This window comes from Nyctereutes procyonoides, unplaced genomic scaffold, assembly GCF_905146905.1.
Source record: "Nyctereutes procyonoides isolate TBG_1078 unplaced genomic scaffold, NYPRO_anot_genome, whole genome shotgun sequence".
NCBI lineage: Eukaryota > Metazoa > Chordata > Mammalia > Carnivora > Canidae > Nyctereutes > Nyctereutes procyonoides.
This window is the reverse complement of record NW_026575020.1, coordinates 47,722,753-47,737,006: the sequence shown is the minus strand read 5'-3', so window position 1 is coordinate 47,737,006 and position 14,254 is coordinate 47,722,753. Positions and strand designations below refer to the sequence as shown.

Genomic DNA, 14,254 nt, shown 5'->3' with positions numbered 1-14,254 from the left:
TCAGTTTCATTACCTATGAAAAAGATGGAGAAACCAATACATGTTTTTGTGAAAGCCCATACCACAGTACACAGTATCCAGCAAACACTCAATGAATGTTGGTCCCTCTTCCCTTTCCTCTAGCAAGAGAAGAGGAAGGAGGTCATGGATTTTAATTATGGCAGGAACAACTTAGCTTCCAAAAAAGTAATAATTGGACTAGCTGAGGACAGGAAAAGAGAAAAGACTTCCCTCAACAAAAGCAATTTGACATTGCTAACAATAAGGTTTCCATTTAGAGCTATATGGAGGCAAGAGAATGATACCTCCTACCTCCATTATTCTACAAAAGGGAGCCAGTGAAAAAACTGCTTTCATCCACACCTACTTTTAAAATTAAATTTGTATATTCTCTTTTACACATCCACGTACATGTACTGTATGTAACTCAATAAACATCCTCCCAATAATCAATAACAAAGGGATGCCTGCAATTACAGTTACAGAAGTAACACAGAATTTGGTACTTACCCCCTTCCAAGTCTTCCACGTGATATCCAGAGAGGACGTTACTAGTTGCTGTCTGAAATTTTTCAAATGAAAATGTTCTTATAATAAGAAATAACCAATTGAATGCTGAATTAAACTTGGATGTTTTCAACATTTTTTTAAAAGGTTGAGTTTGAATACTTAGCAATTTTAATGAACATTAATACTGTAAACAGTATTTTTTGCATCCATCTGTGTTTCATGTTATGTTAAACTATGTTTAAATATAGAAAAGAAAAAATATATAGAAAAGAAGTACTTATGTGGCCCGTATTAAGGAAACTGGTAGAGATTCCCTATATAAAAATTACCTGGTAATAAAATTAAAAACTCTAAGTCCCCAGTCCTGAATCCCATGGAGTAGTGCCTCCATCACTTATTCATTTCACTGTCCTCTTCCTAACACCTAGAGAATGACCGGCTAACAAGGTACTTTTTCTCCTGCATTAAGTGCAATGCCATGACTGTGGGGCCTGGAGCACATCCTGCCAGGTCTCCCTCACTCTGGGATAAGCCATTCCCCCATGATGGAGCTGAGGACCCACTCACTTTGACTTCCTGGTTTTGACTCCTTTGGTGGACATAAATCCCCAATCTGCTCCTTTGGCTCTAAACTCTACACCCCCCCCCCCCCATTTCAACTGAATGCCAGCCATAGCACTTTTTCTTATTTTTCTTAACTACTGATAGCATTTTATGTGCTGGATCATTGTCAGTCATGTACAGATCCACTGCCAACAGACTTACTGCTTTTCTGTATTCCCACACCTCAGAGAGATCAGGCACTAATGGGTGCCCAGTTAAATGCATCTAGGATGGGATGCGTGGTTGGACAGATGATCATCTAAGCACTTCAAACAAATATGTCAAAAATTAAATTCATCATCATTATCCCAAATCTCATCCTCCTTCAATTGCTCCTTAACTCAAGTTAATGGACATATGTTCCCAAAGAGAGTAAGGTTAAAATTCTGAAAGCCATCTAGAACTTTTTTTTTCTTAAAGATTTTATTTATTTATTTATTTATTTATTTATTTATTTATTTATTTATTTATTTAATTCATTCATTCATTCATTCATTCATGAGAGACACACACAGAGAGAGAGAGAGAGAGAGAGAGAGAGGCAGACACAGGCAGAGGGAGAAGCAGGCTCCATGCAGGGAGCCTGATGTGGGACTCAATCACAGGACTCTAGGATCACGCCCTGAGCCAAAGGCAGACACTCAACCACTGAGCCACCCAGGCGTCCCACGAACTCTCCCTCTTCTGTCCCACTCTGAGTATTCTCCAAACCTTGTTCAAAGAGGTCTATAATGTCTCTAATATCTGTCTCATACTCTCTACTCCCACTGCCACTATCCTGGGTAAGGCCCTCATCTGCCCCTTAACCAAACGACCCCTAAATGTTACCCTATACCAAGTTACCTCTGGGTCTTTACCTAGCACCCCCATCCTCCTGCCTTCCTGGTCTCCCCACAGATTGTTAATCTCTCCTTTCCCTGCCTGTACTTCCACTGCAGCACTTACTGACCACAGGCAGCCTGCCCCATGGGCACGTTAGCTATGTGCATCTCGGACTGGCCCACAGATTGTTTTTCACAGCTATCTCAGCGTTAAAAAAACCCCAGAGAACCTTGAACAGCACAGGAGCTCAGTTAATTTTGAGCTGAATCAGAGGAAATACTATCCCAAGGTGAAATTTGGAATGTCTTGTACCATAGAATGTCTAACACTAATTGTGTATGACTGAAACATTAATATCATTTTAATTTACATGGCGGTAATTAAATTGGACTTTTTAGGCTGGGTTGGAATTAAATCACTATAATGTTCATAGCAGCAATGTCCACAATAGCCAAACTGTGGAAGGAGCCACGATGTCCTTCAACAGATGAATGGATAAAGAAAATGTGTTATGTATATATACAATGGAATATTACTCAGCCATCAGAAAGGTCAAATACCACCATTTGCTTTGACAAATGCATGGAACTGGAGGGTATTATGCTGAGTGATATAATCAGAGAAGGACAATCATCATATGGTTTCTCTCATACGTGGAATATAAAAAATAGTGAAAGAGATTATAAGAGAAAGGCGGGGAATTGAGTGGGAAAAATTAGAGAGGGAGAAAAACCTTGAGAGACTGCTAACTCAAAAGAGAGAGAGAGAGAGAGAGAGAGAGAGAGAAAGAGAGAGAGAGACTCCTAACTCTGGGAAACAAAGAGTTGTGAAAGGGGAGGTGTGGGAGTGGGGATGGAGTAACTGGGTGATGGGCACTGAGAAGGGCACTTGATGGGATGAGCACTGGGTGTTATACTATATGTTGGCAAATCAAACTTAAATAAAAACAAATGTAAGAGAAAAAGGAATTAAATCACTATAATATTGTTTCTATAAGAAGATGTCTTCTGATTCTCAAACTACTTACTAAAAAGTTTTTAAAGACAACCCATTCTTTCTATAAAACAAGGACTGAATATAAGAATACATAAACTAAATCAAAAGTAACTTCACATTACAAGGATTCTATGTTCACAAAAAAGATACATTAAAAAAATCTCTTTAAATTCTAAAGCAATCTAAAGATCCCTGGGTGGCTCAGTGGTTTAGTGTCTGCCTTCTAGCCAGGATGTGATCCTGGAGACCCGGGATCGAGTCCCACATCAGGTTCCCTGCATGGAGCCTGCTTCTCCCTCTGCCCGTGTCTCTGCCTCTCTTTCTGTGTGTCTCTCATGAATGAATAAATACATAAAATCTTAAAAAAAAAAAAAATTCTAAAGCAAGGTCTAAGTGCCATAGTCCCACACTAGCCTTTAAAATATGATTTCATGGCAGCCCGGGTGGCTCAGCGGTTTAGCGCTGCCTTTAGCCCAGGACGTGATCCTGGAGACCTGGGATCGAGTCCCACGTCAGGCTCCCTATGTGGAGCCTGCTTCTCCCTCTGCCTCTCTCTCTGTGTCTCTCATGAATAAATAAATAAAATCTTTTAAAAATAAATAAATAAATAAAAATAAAATATGATTTCAGGGACACCTGGGTGGCACAGTCAGTTAAGCATCCAACTCTGCTTTTCTGCTTGGGGTTATGAGACTGATCCCCATATCAGGCTCCACATTCACACCAGCACTCAGTTTTTCTCTCCCTCTCCTTTAGCTCCTGTCCACCTTCACCCCTGTTCTCTTGGTAATAAATAAATTTAAAAAATATTTCATCTTCATCAAATTTACAAATAAAAAAGCTCACTTCAAGTGTGAATTTTAAAGTATCTCCTCTAAAAAATTTATCAAAATAGGGATGCCTGGCTGGCTCAGACCAGGTATGAGGAACATGTGGCTTTTGATCGTGGGGTCATGAGTTTGAGCCCTGCATTGTGTAGAAAGATTACTTAAATAAGGGCAGCCCCGGGTGGCTCAGCGGTTTAGCGCCAGTTTAGAGCCACCTTCAGCCCAGGGCATGATCCTAGAGTCCCAGGATCGAGTCCCACATCAGACTCCCAGCATGGAGCCTACTTCTCCCTCTGCCTGTGTCTCTGCCTGTGTGTGTGTGTGTGTGTGTGTGTGTGTCTCATGAATAAATAAAATCATAAATAAATAAATAAATAAATAAATAAATAAATAAATAAATAGTGTGTGTAATAAATATATATATTACTTAAACTTTTAAAAAAAAAGTCTAAAGGCACCTGGGTGACCCAGTAGGTTAAGCATCTGCCTTCAGCTCAGGTCATGATCTCAGGGTTAGCTGGGAGTCTGCTTCTACCCCCTGGCTCACTCTGTGTGTGCCTCTGCTCTCTTTCTAGTTCTCTCTCTCTCAAATAAATAAATAAAATCTTAAAAAAAAATAAGTCTTTAAAAAATTTATCAAAGATATGCAAGTAAAAAATGGGAAGAAAATGTTTCCGTCCTATAGTAAAGCTGAAAGCACATAATTTTTAGAAGGAAAAAATACATGGTGTGTTTCAAGAATCAGCATCTACAATGATGTACAAATGAGCAGGCACGCCTGTGCTGACATTGCAGCTCTCAGGCTGGCAGGGTCTGGAAAACAACACATCCACACCAGAAGAGATGATAAAAATGAGAACCTAGGCCTGGGCTTGGTATTTGGCCACTATGACTTTTAGGTTCTAAGATACTGTGTTTTGTTTTCTTAAACACTTTTTTATATGCTCAGAATCCAAGAGAGAAGGGCAAGATCAATGAGCTTATGATGGATCTTTAGTTTATACTGACACATTGAGGGAAAGCAGCCAAATTTCTAATTGCTAGAATTTCTATAAATTTACAATCAAACCTATGGATTTGATATTTTAAGTCTTACTAGAATATACATTGTTTTGTTTCCATTAGTCAGCCTTGAGTTCCATGACTTTATCCTTATCCACTAGCACTTAAACACCTGCTCAGTGCAATCTTTAAATAACAAATTGTTTCTATTTTTTATTTATTTTTTTTAAGATTTTATTTATTTATTCATGAGAGACACAGAGAGAGAGAGAGAGAGAGAGAGAGAGAGAGAGAGAGAGAGAGAGAGAGAGAGGCGCAGAGACACAGGCAGAGGGAGCAGGCTCCATGCAGAGAGCCAGACGTGGGACTCGATCCCGGGTCTCCAGGATCATGCCCTGGGCTGAAGGCGGCGCTAAACCTCTGAGCCACCTGGGCTGCCCTGTTTCTATTTTTTAACATGTCATGCACAATAATAAATATGGGTACCAGTGTTTGTTAGCTTTTTCTAGTTGTATTTTTTTTATATAAATAATATCAGTTCACTAGCCAAAAAGAATACTACTTTGGTTACAGAGAAAAGTTAATTATAAACAAAACTTAAGTCACTTCTTCCAAAAGTACACTCACAAAATAGGAGTCCAGTGATACTTGTGGCCTTACATGTGACAGCATTATAAGTATTAAAAATTAAAATTCACATATATGTATATAAACATAATATCTATATCTCTGCGATTATCAGATGTAAAGTAATAATTCCACTAAGGCAATAAAAAAGAAAGCCAAAAATTTTAATAAAATGAAAGGTCATCTATTTTACATCCCATGTTAAAAGTCTAAAACATTTAAAATTGGGGGATTCCTGGGTGGCTCAGCGGTTTAGCGCCTGCCTTCAGCCCAGGGTGTGATCCTGGAGACCCGGGATTGAGTCCCACGGCAGGCACCCTGTGTGGAGCTTGATTCTCCCTCTAAAAAGTGTCTCTGCCTCTCTCTCTCTCTCTCTCTCTTATGAATAAATAAAATCTTTAAAAAAATAAAAATAAAATAAAAAATTTATAATTGTCTTCCTTTAATCCTTAGAAATTAAAAAGACTACATATATACAAGAAAGGAAATGGCTCTGAAGCTAATTAGAGCTTACTGATAGGAGTTAATTCACAGTAAGACAAAGAAAATAACATTTATTAAAAGCCTATGTAGTTGTAGCAAAACAAATAGTATCTTTATTCAGCTCATGTAATTCCTGATGACAGTCTTCTTTGCTTAATGTTTGTTGGTATATGTGGCATGTTATTAGACCTGAAATGGAAAATAATTTACAGGAGGTCATGTTTTACATCTGGGCTTCAGCTCATGCTCTCCACCAGGCTGGAGCACCCTCCATTCACTTGCCATGGGACTACCACCTTCTTAACCCTTAGTTCTTTGCTTAACTGTCTCAGCCTCTGACCACTCAATCCAGTTATTTTTCCATCACAGAAAGCTTATTTCCCCCCCCCCCCATATCACTTTCCTCAATGTAAATTATACCTATAGTTGCCTAATTAATTTATTTGTTTATGGTCTATCTTTTCCCCAAGACTTTAACTTCCCAGACAGCAAGTGTCTTGGTCAGTGCTATATTCCCAGCAGGAAGCATAGGACCTAGCACACAGTATGTGCCAGTTTTTTTTAAACAAATAAGTCAATGAGAGCTGCCTGGGTAGCTCAGTGGGTTAAGTGTCTAACTCTTGGTTTCGGCTCAGGCTCAGGTCATGATCTCAGGGCTGTGAGATGAGTTATGCAGTCAGCAGGGAGTCTACCTGAATATCCTCTGCCCTTCCCTTCACTTGCAAGCATATGGGCCACCCCCCCTCAAATAAATAAATAAATCTAAAAAAAAGAATTCTCTCTCTCCCTCTCTCTGCCCCTCCTCCTACCCACCTCCTGCACTCTCAAAATGAAAGAAAGAAAGAAAGACCAACTAATCACTCTACATGGCTCCCATTTATGATAAAAACTGACAAAAACAGCTGTCTTTAAAATGAGACATCTAAATATACTTTTATATGCCTATATGAGGAATAGAAATTTTGAACTTAGAAATGACACTGCTGTCCCCCTGGCCTTGTATGTGTCCTTCAAGTGCTTCACCAGAGCACACTTTTGTCCACCATTTACCCTGATACATATTATTTCCATCTCCTAAACTCCATTCCCTAAAAACAGTCTTTAAATCACAGATCTCTTTAATTGCTTTAAAAAAAAAGGTTTCAGGGGTATCTCATTTTTAATGACAGTATTTTCTAACAGCCAGATGTAGTTAAACACTAAAATTCCCCAATCATCTTTCCACTTGTTGGCCAGAGACTGCTAACAAGAATTAGGAACAGAAGACCTGAGAAGAAGCAAGGTTCCTGGGATGGGACCAAGATGGGTTACAGAAAAAAGCCAGGAGATTCCATTATCCCACCTTACCAGCCTTGCTTTCTTGGCTAATGCCCAAAGATTTTCCCATTTTAACACAGAACACTTACTGGCCAGATTGAGTTAAAGTCTTTCCAAAGAGATCCACTGAAATAGTCTTACCTCTGTTTCTGTGAGAAGTGTTTTTAGTCTTGTCAAATCTTTTGTTACCATCCCATTCTGAAAAGAGTAGATGAAAAAAGTAAAACTCAGTATATCAGTTCTTTGTTATGGGGGCGTAACTTAATTGCTCCACTGTTTCTAAGGTTTATCTGTAAAAAGACAATGTTATCCTCATCTCCCAACCCACTACCATTCCTGGTGATAATAAAGCTAACTATCTAAAAGCAAAGTTAAAAAAGTAAACAGAAAAAAAAAAAGTAAACAGGACAAAATATACAGTGTAATCTAAAGCACTTTATTCACCTTGTGTAAGAGTTTAAAATCAATTCAATAAAACATTCACAATGGATCTCACTGAAAAGCAAGACAGGATATGCAAAGAGAAAAATAAACCTGAACTTTTTTGAGCTTTTCTCTCCCCTAAAACTAATGGACTTATATTTACAAAATGGTGAATTCAATCAGTTACCCATGACTCAGATTTACAAAAAATAACCATTGCACTTTATTTTTTTTTTTGACCATTGCACTTTAAAGACAGCTCATTAATAAAGCAGCTGAAGGAAAACAGGCAAAATATTCACGCTTTTAAAATTCAAATTTCACTTGAGATTTAAAAGCAAATACTTCTTCCTAGTTTTAAATTCAAAAACCCAACAAATGAAACTGTGTAATCGACTTAATTTATACAGAAAACTTCCTTAAGGATAGAATTATCTTAAAAATTAATAATAATAATAATGAGATATACTCTTTATCATCTATTTAGAAATAAATAGTTATGAATTTTGCTGTATTAGTAATACAGTTTGGCTTTATATTCACTTGTAAATTTAGTGAAATCAAAGATCAATGTTTAAAAAAAAAAAAAGATCAATGTTAAACCGGGGCACCTGGGTGGCACAATCAGTTAAGTGCCCGACTCAGTTTCAGCTCAGGTCATGATCTCAGGATCATGAGATCAAGCATGGTGTGGGGCTCTGTGCACAGAGAGGAGTCTACTTAAGAGTCTCTCTGGGACGCCTGAGTGGCTCAGTGGTTGAGCATCTGCCTTCAGCTCAGGGCGTGATCCTGGAGTCCTGGGATCGAGTCCCACATGGGGCTCCCTGCATGGAGCCTGCTTCTCCCTCTGCTTATGTCTCTGCCTCTCTCTGTGTGTTTCTCATGAATAAATAAATAAAATCTTAAAAAAAAAAGTCTCTTTTCTCTCCCTCTGACCCCCCTGCTTTCTCTATCTTTAAAATAATAAATCTTTTTTAAAAAACTGTAATGTTAAACCAATTAAATAATTCACTGTACAGTAATCCCTCAGAAAATAACTAAATTACCCCGAGGTGGGTCATTACATTATCCTCAGCAATATATCAAGTACTTTCTTTTTTTTTTTTTAAGTATATTCCTAATTTCCTTTTTTCTCCAACCAAATATATTTATTTGCAGTGAAAAGATAACTTTGCTCCAGATTTTCACAGTTTACATTGATTCAGAAGACTTAGTGAGGTACAGGGAATTCATGCTGTGTAGCAAGTATATAGATAGTTTCTGTCTTTCACTGTTTTCCATTGATTCCTCAGAAATAGCCACAAATTTTGTAACAGTAACCAACTGGTGAAAAAAGTTTTAACATCTTTTTCTTTTCATTTCTATAGACTGCCAACTCTAAAAGGTCCAAAATGTAGTACCTCAATTAACTCAACCTAAAACAAACAAAAACTCTAGAAAATTAAATGCTACATTAAAAAACGTATCCCAGGGCAGCCCCAGTGGCGCAGCGGTTTGGCGCCGCCTGCAGCCTGGGGTGTGATCCTGGGGACCCAGGATCGAGTCCCATATCAGGCTCCCTGCATGGAGCCTGCTTCTCCCTCTGCCTGTGTCTCTGCCTCTCTCTCTGTGTGTGTCTATGGATAAATAAATAAAATCTAAATAAATAAATAAATAAATAAATAAATAAATAAATAAATAAATAAATAAATAAAAGATAGATAGATAGATAGATAGATAGATAGATAGATAGATAGATAGATAAATGTATCCCAAAGTCTGAATGGAACTAGGTCATTCGGGCAGCCCTGGTGGCGCAGCGGTTTAATGCCACCTGCAGGTCAGGGTGTGATCCTGGAGACCCTGGATCGAGTCCCGCGTCAGGCTCTCTGTATGATGCCTGCTTCTCCTTCCTCTGCCTGTGTCTCTGCCTCTCTCTCTCTCTCTCTCTGTCTCTATGAATAAATAAAATATTTAAAAAAAAAAATTCATTTAGAACTAGGTCATTCTATCAGAGTGGTCAGAGTGGAGTGTTAATTCACACATATAACATCTTCAAAAACAAAAGTAATTATTAGTTTACAAAACTTTAAACATTTTACAAAATAAATCCGACTTAAGAACTCTATAAAATCATACATCCACAAGAGCATTTTAAAATCCAAAACTAGAGGGCAGCCCGGCTGGCTCAGCAGTTTAGCGCCACCTTCAGCCCAGGGTGTGATCCTGGGGACCCGGGATCAAGTCCCACGTCGGGCTCCCTGCATGGGGGCCCGCTTCTCCCTCTGCCTCTCTTTCTCTCTCTGTGTCTCTCATGAATAAATAAATAAAATCTTTTTTTAAAAAAATCCAAAACTAGGGGTGCCTGGGTGGCTCAGTGGGTTAAGTGTCTGCCTCTGGCTCAGGTCATGATCCCAGGGTTCTGGGATTGAGCGCCACATTGGGCTCCTTCTCCCTCTGCTCTTCCCTCCTGCTCCTTCCTGCGTGCTCCCTCTCTCTCTCTCCCTCTCACATGCTTGCTCGCTCTCTCTCTCTCAAATAAATAAAAAACAATAAATAAATAAACTCCAAAAATAAGGGGTGCACCTGGCTGGCTCAGGTAGTAGAGCACATGAGTTCAAGCCCCACACTGGGCCTAGAGCTTGCTTTAAAAAATAAAATAAGGGGGATCCCTGGGTGGCGCAGCGGTTTGGCGCCTGCCTTTGGCCCAGGGCGCGATCCTGGAGACCCGGGATCGAATCCCACGTCAGGCTCCCGGTGCATGGAGCCTGCTTGTCCCTCTGCCTGTGTCTCTGCCTCTCTCTCTCTCTCTCTCTCTGTATGACTATCGTAAATAAATAAAAAAAATTTAAAAAAAAAATAAAAAAATAAAAAATAAAATAAATAAATAAAACCCAAAAATATTCCTAGGTTCCATTAAATTATATCTTTAAAGAAAATTATATCTTTATATCTTTTATCCTATGCTTTCAAAATATTAAAAAGTACCTGCTATTCTTATATATATTATCACAAACCATAAGAATCCCATGATTAAACATCAGTTTATTGAAGAAAAATGAGTATCTAAAGATCCTCATGAACTTTGATTTCTAATAAGAAGTAAGAAGAAAAACGCAAACTTAATTACTTTTCCCTCACAATATGTTTAAGGAGTTCAATGAATGAATCCATTTTCAGACATTTAGAATTAGAGCTCATCAACGTACCAGGGACTCTCCTGTCAGTGACTTGGCAAGAATGTTGGACACAGGTTGGAGTTTTCCTTTCAGCTGCATGCAGCAAAGCACTGCCTGAAAGGCCCCATCTCCCTTGGCCAGGCCTTCTCCCAGCACTGTGAGGAAAGAATAGCCAGCATTAATCACATAACATTCAATGCACATTTTTCTTGATTATAACATTAGCACACTAGCACAAGGATGACTCCTTAAACACTAAAAGAATTTCAGGTACTAGTGAAAAGCAGTGATGTTTCAATTCTAAGAAATACATAAAGACAAGAGAAAACTTGGGGCAATCCACATATCTAACCTACTACAGCCTAAAGCCGGGTAGGATCACATACATCAAAGTCACAGGAAGAAGAGTTCAGCTTAAAGCTCTCTCTCCAGTGAAAAATACCATTCAGCTTATGAGTCCTAGGTAAATGAGGGCTATTAAACGACAAAAATATTCTCTGAATAAAGCTTCCACATTTTTAACAGTGACACAAGAGACCTAGTGCCATTAAAATACATAAGAATAAAACTGCAGATCTCAACATGTGGTATTCCTAGGCAGTTAAGAATTAGCTTTTATAAAAACCAGCAAGATTAACTAAGAACCTAATTGTCACATGGCCACAGAGAATGCTAATCTAATTGTTTGCAAGTGTTTACAGATTTAATACAATCACGAGAGCACATATTTCTAACAATACAAAATATACTCATTTTTATGCCATGTCATTTGAGATGATTTCTCCCAGCAACTGCTAATGGCTCAACTAGTAAAACAATCTGTATCTTTCTCTTCACTGCTAAGTCCAAGATTCTATTTTTAGTTTGTACACACTTCAGCTTCCTTTGCAAGAAAATAATTTACTGAAAGAAAATATTTTGGAAATTGCATTTGTTCCTAATTATTTTGAAGGAAACGTTTAACTATCTGTATATATACTGCATATTTAAAGTCCACTGGGTCTGTTCATAATTATTTTGGTTGTACTGAACATATCCTTTCGTTATGTTCAATTTTTCCTTTACACAAATAACATTACAAGAACACTAACAAAATTCTACATTTAAAATTCCCCATAAGTTCATCACTCAACTAAACAGACTGTCTTCACTTATTAATGTTCTCTTATATTTACATAATTTTTACATGATTGTAACTGATAAAATATAATAGTTTGTATTCTGCTTTATTTTCCCTCAGCCCATTCAACATCTTCCATGGTTCCCTGAGTGTTTATGTTTATCATATTATTGCCCATATGGTGTTCCATCAAGTAGATACATCAACTTATTTAACTACTCCCTGGTTCCAGAACAATCCCAATTTTTAACTATTGAAACTAACAATGCAATAATTATCTTTATGTATATATCCTTTATTGAAGCAGATTACTAAATTGAAAGTTGCGGTCTCTGTATTTAAGAAGGTTTTTATTTAGCTTGTGCCAACTTGTTGTCTCACTCCATCCACATTTACAGATCAACTTGACTATCCCTGGACAATTCCAGTAAGTGATTAACTCCAAAAAATTATCATTAAGAATGTCTAGAACAAAAAAAAAAAAAAAGAATTTCTTGAACAGGGGCAGCCCTGGTGGCACAGCGGTTTAGCACCACCTACAGCCCAGGGCCTGATCCTAGAGACCCGCGATCAAGTCCCACGTCAGGCTCCCTGCATGAGCCTGCTTCTCCCTCTGCCTCTCTTGCTCGCTCCGTATCTCTCATGAATAAATAAAATAAAATCTTAAAAAAAAAAGAAGAATGTCTTGAACATCTTATAAAATTCCCCAGTAAGCCCACATCTCCCTCAGTTTTTACTATCCCTAAAACTATTCAAATATGACCTTTGGCAAGTCACTTTATCTCTCTGGCCCTCAGTGTGGTCATCCGTAAAACAGAAACATATGAATTTGTTGTAAGGATCAAATAATAAAATGCTTTGAAAAAGAAACGATCGTCCTACTTAAAGCTGAACTACTTCTATTCACAAAGTCTACTTCCTCCCCTGTAAAATGGAGGTAATAGAAACTACCTAATAGGGTTGTAGGAAAGATCAATTGTGTTAATTAATGTAAAGTATCTAGCAGAGTCTCCTTCTAAGAGTTCCCTAGATGTTACCTTTTCCTTCTAAAAACTATACAGCAGTATTGAGAATTGCTAAGGAAATATCCTAATTCCTTTTCAGTCATTGGAATACTAAGAAACTGGTTGTCAAGTGTTAAAGAATGTTTCAGGGAAACAAAAAAAATCTAAGAATATTTCAACCTCAAGTGATGATGTCATGTTTAAAGAGTATTAAATCACATGATAGTTTACACAAACACCTTTCACAGATCTTTGGTTTTGTAGAAAATTGACAAATTTTATTTTGCAAAAGTCCTTGCATTATTACATTTATGTTTGAAGGCCTCAATATTTGTCAAAATTCTGTTTCCTTTTTTCTCTATTTGTTTAATCTTTTTTTTTTTTTTTGAGATTTTCTTTATTCATGGGATCCCTGGGTGGCTCAGCGGTTTAGCGCCTGCCTTTGGCCCAGGGCGCGATCCTGGAGTTCCGGGATCGAGTCCCACGTCAGGCTCCCGGCATGGAGCCTGCTTCTCCCTCTTCCTGTGTCTCTGCCTCTCTCTCTCTCTTTCTCTCTCTATCATAAATAAATGAATAAATCTTAAAAAAAAAAAAGATTTTATTTATTCATTCATGAAAGACAGAGAGAGGGGCAGAGACATAGGCAGAGGGAGAAGCAGGCTCTCTGCAGGAAGCCCGATGCAGGACCCGATCCCAGGACTCCAGGATCACGCCCTGAGCCAAAGGCAGCTGCTCAACCAACTGAGCCACGCAGGCATCCCTCTCTCCCTTCTTTAGACAAGAATCAATACTGATATACTTTTTGCCAACTGTTGCCCTAAAATACAATTCAGTTTGTCTTATAGGATCCCATATGAAGAACTATCACAAAAAAAAGTGAACAATTATAGATAAAAAGCTCTCCTGCTATTGTGTCATATAACAAAATTAAATTGTGGTATTGCCAGCCTGGTCCCTTATTATCTGTAGTATCTTGAAAAAGCTTGAAAGAAAATACAGTACAGCCTTGTGTATTATTAAAATTGCCTTAGCTATAATAATTGAACTTGCCAAAAGAGAGGACATTAAAAATATAATCTAATCTTGAGCAACTGTAAAAATGTTACAATGCCTTGCAGAAAAATTCTCTTCCCACCAACTATCTGTGAGATTTTACTGTGAGCACACAACTATTCCCAAACTGAACTGCTCCTTCCTGTCTACTAGGAGTTAGTAAGGAGGAGACCCAATACCTTACCTCTGCTGCTATATTCAGGTCTCTCTGTCCCTTCTCCTTCTCTAGTCTTTTTTTTTTTTTTTTAAGATTTTATTTATTTATTCATGAGAGACACAGAGAGGGAGAAAGGCAGAGACACAGGCGGA

At 38.1% G+C, this 14,254-nt stretch overlaps 1 protein-coding gene across 2 annotated transcripts in view; it reads right to left on the bottom strand.

The window, feature by feature from the left end:
• The window catches only part of HELZ (helicase with zinc finger), a 158,724-nt gene that overhangs the window by 105,811 nt on the left and 38,659 nt on the right, over nt 1-14,254 (bottom strand). For both annotated transcript variants that reach the window (XM_055326387.1, XM_055326397.1), the window contains exons 7-9: nt 10,799-10,923; nt 7,329-7,385; nt 511-562 (exon numbers count right to left, since the gene is read on the bottom strand). In XM_055326387.1, coding sequence (XP_055182362.1) covers nt 511-562; nt 7,329-7,385; nt 10,799-10,923 — 234 coding nt within the window. The remainder of the gene's footprint in view (nt 1-510; nt 563-7,328; nt 7,386-10,798; nt 10,924-14,254) is intronic.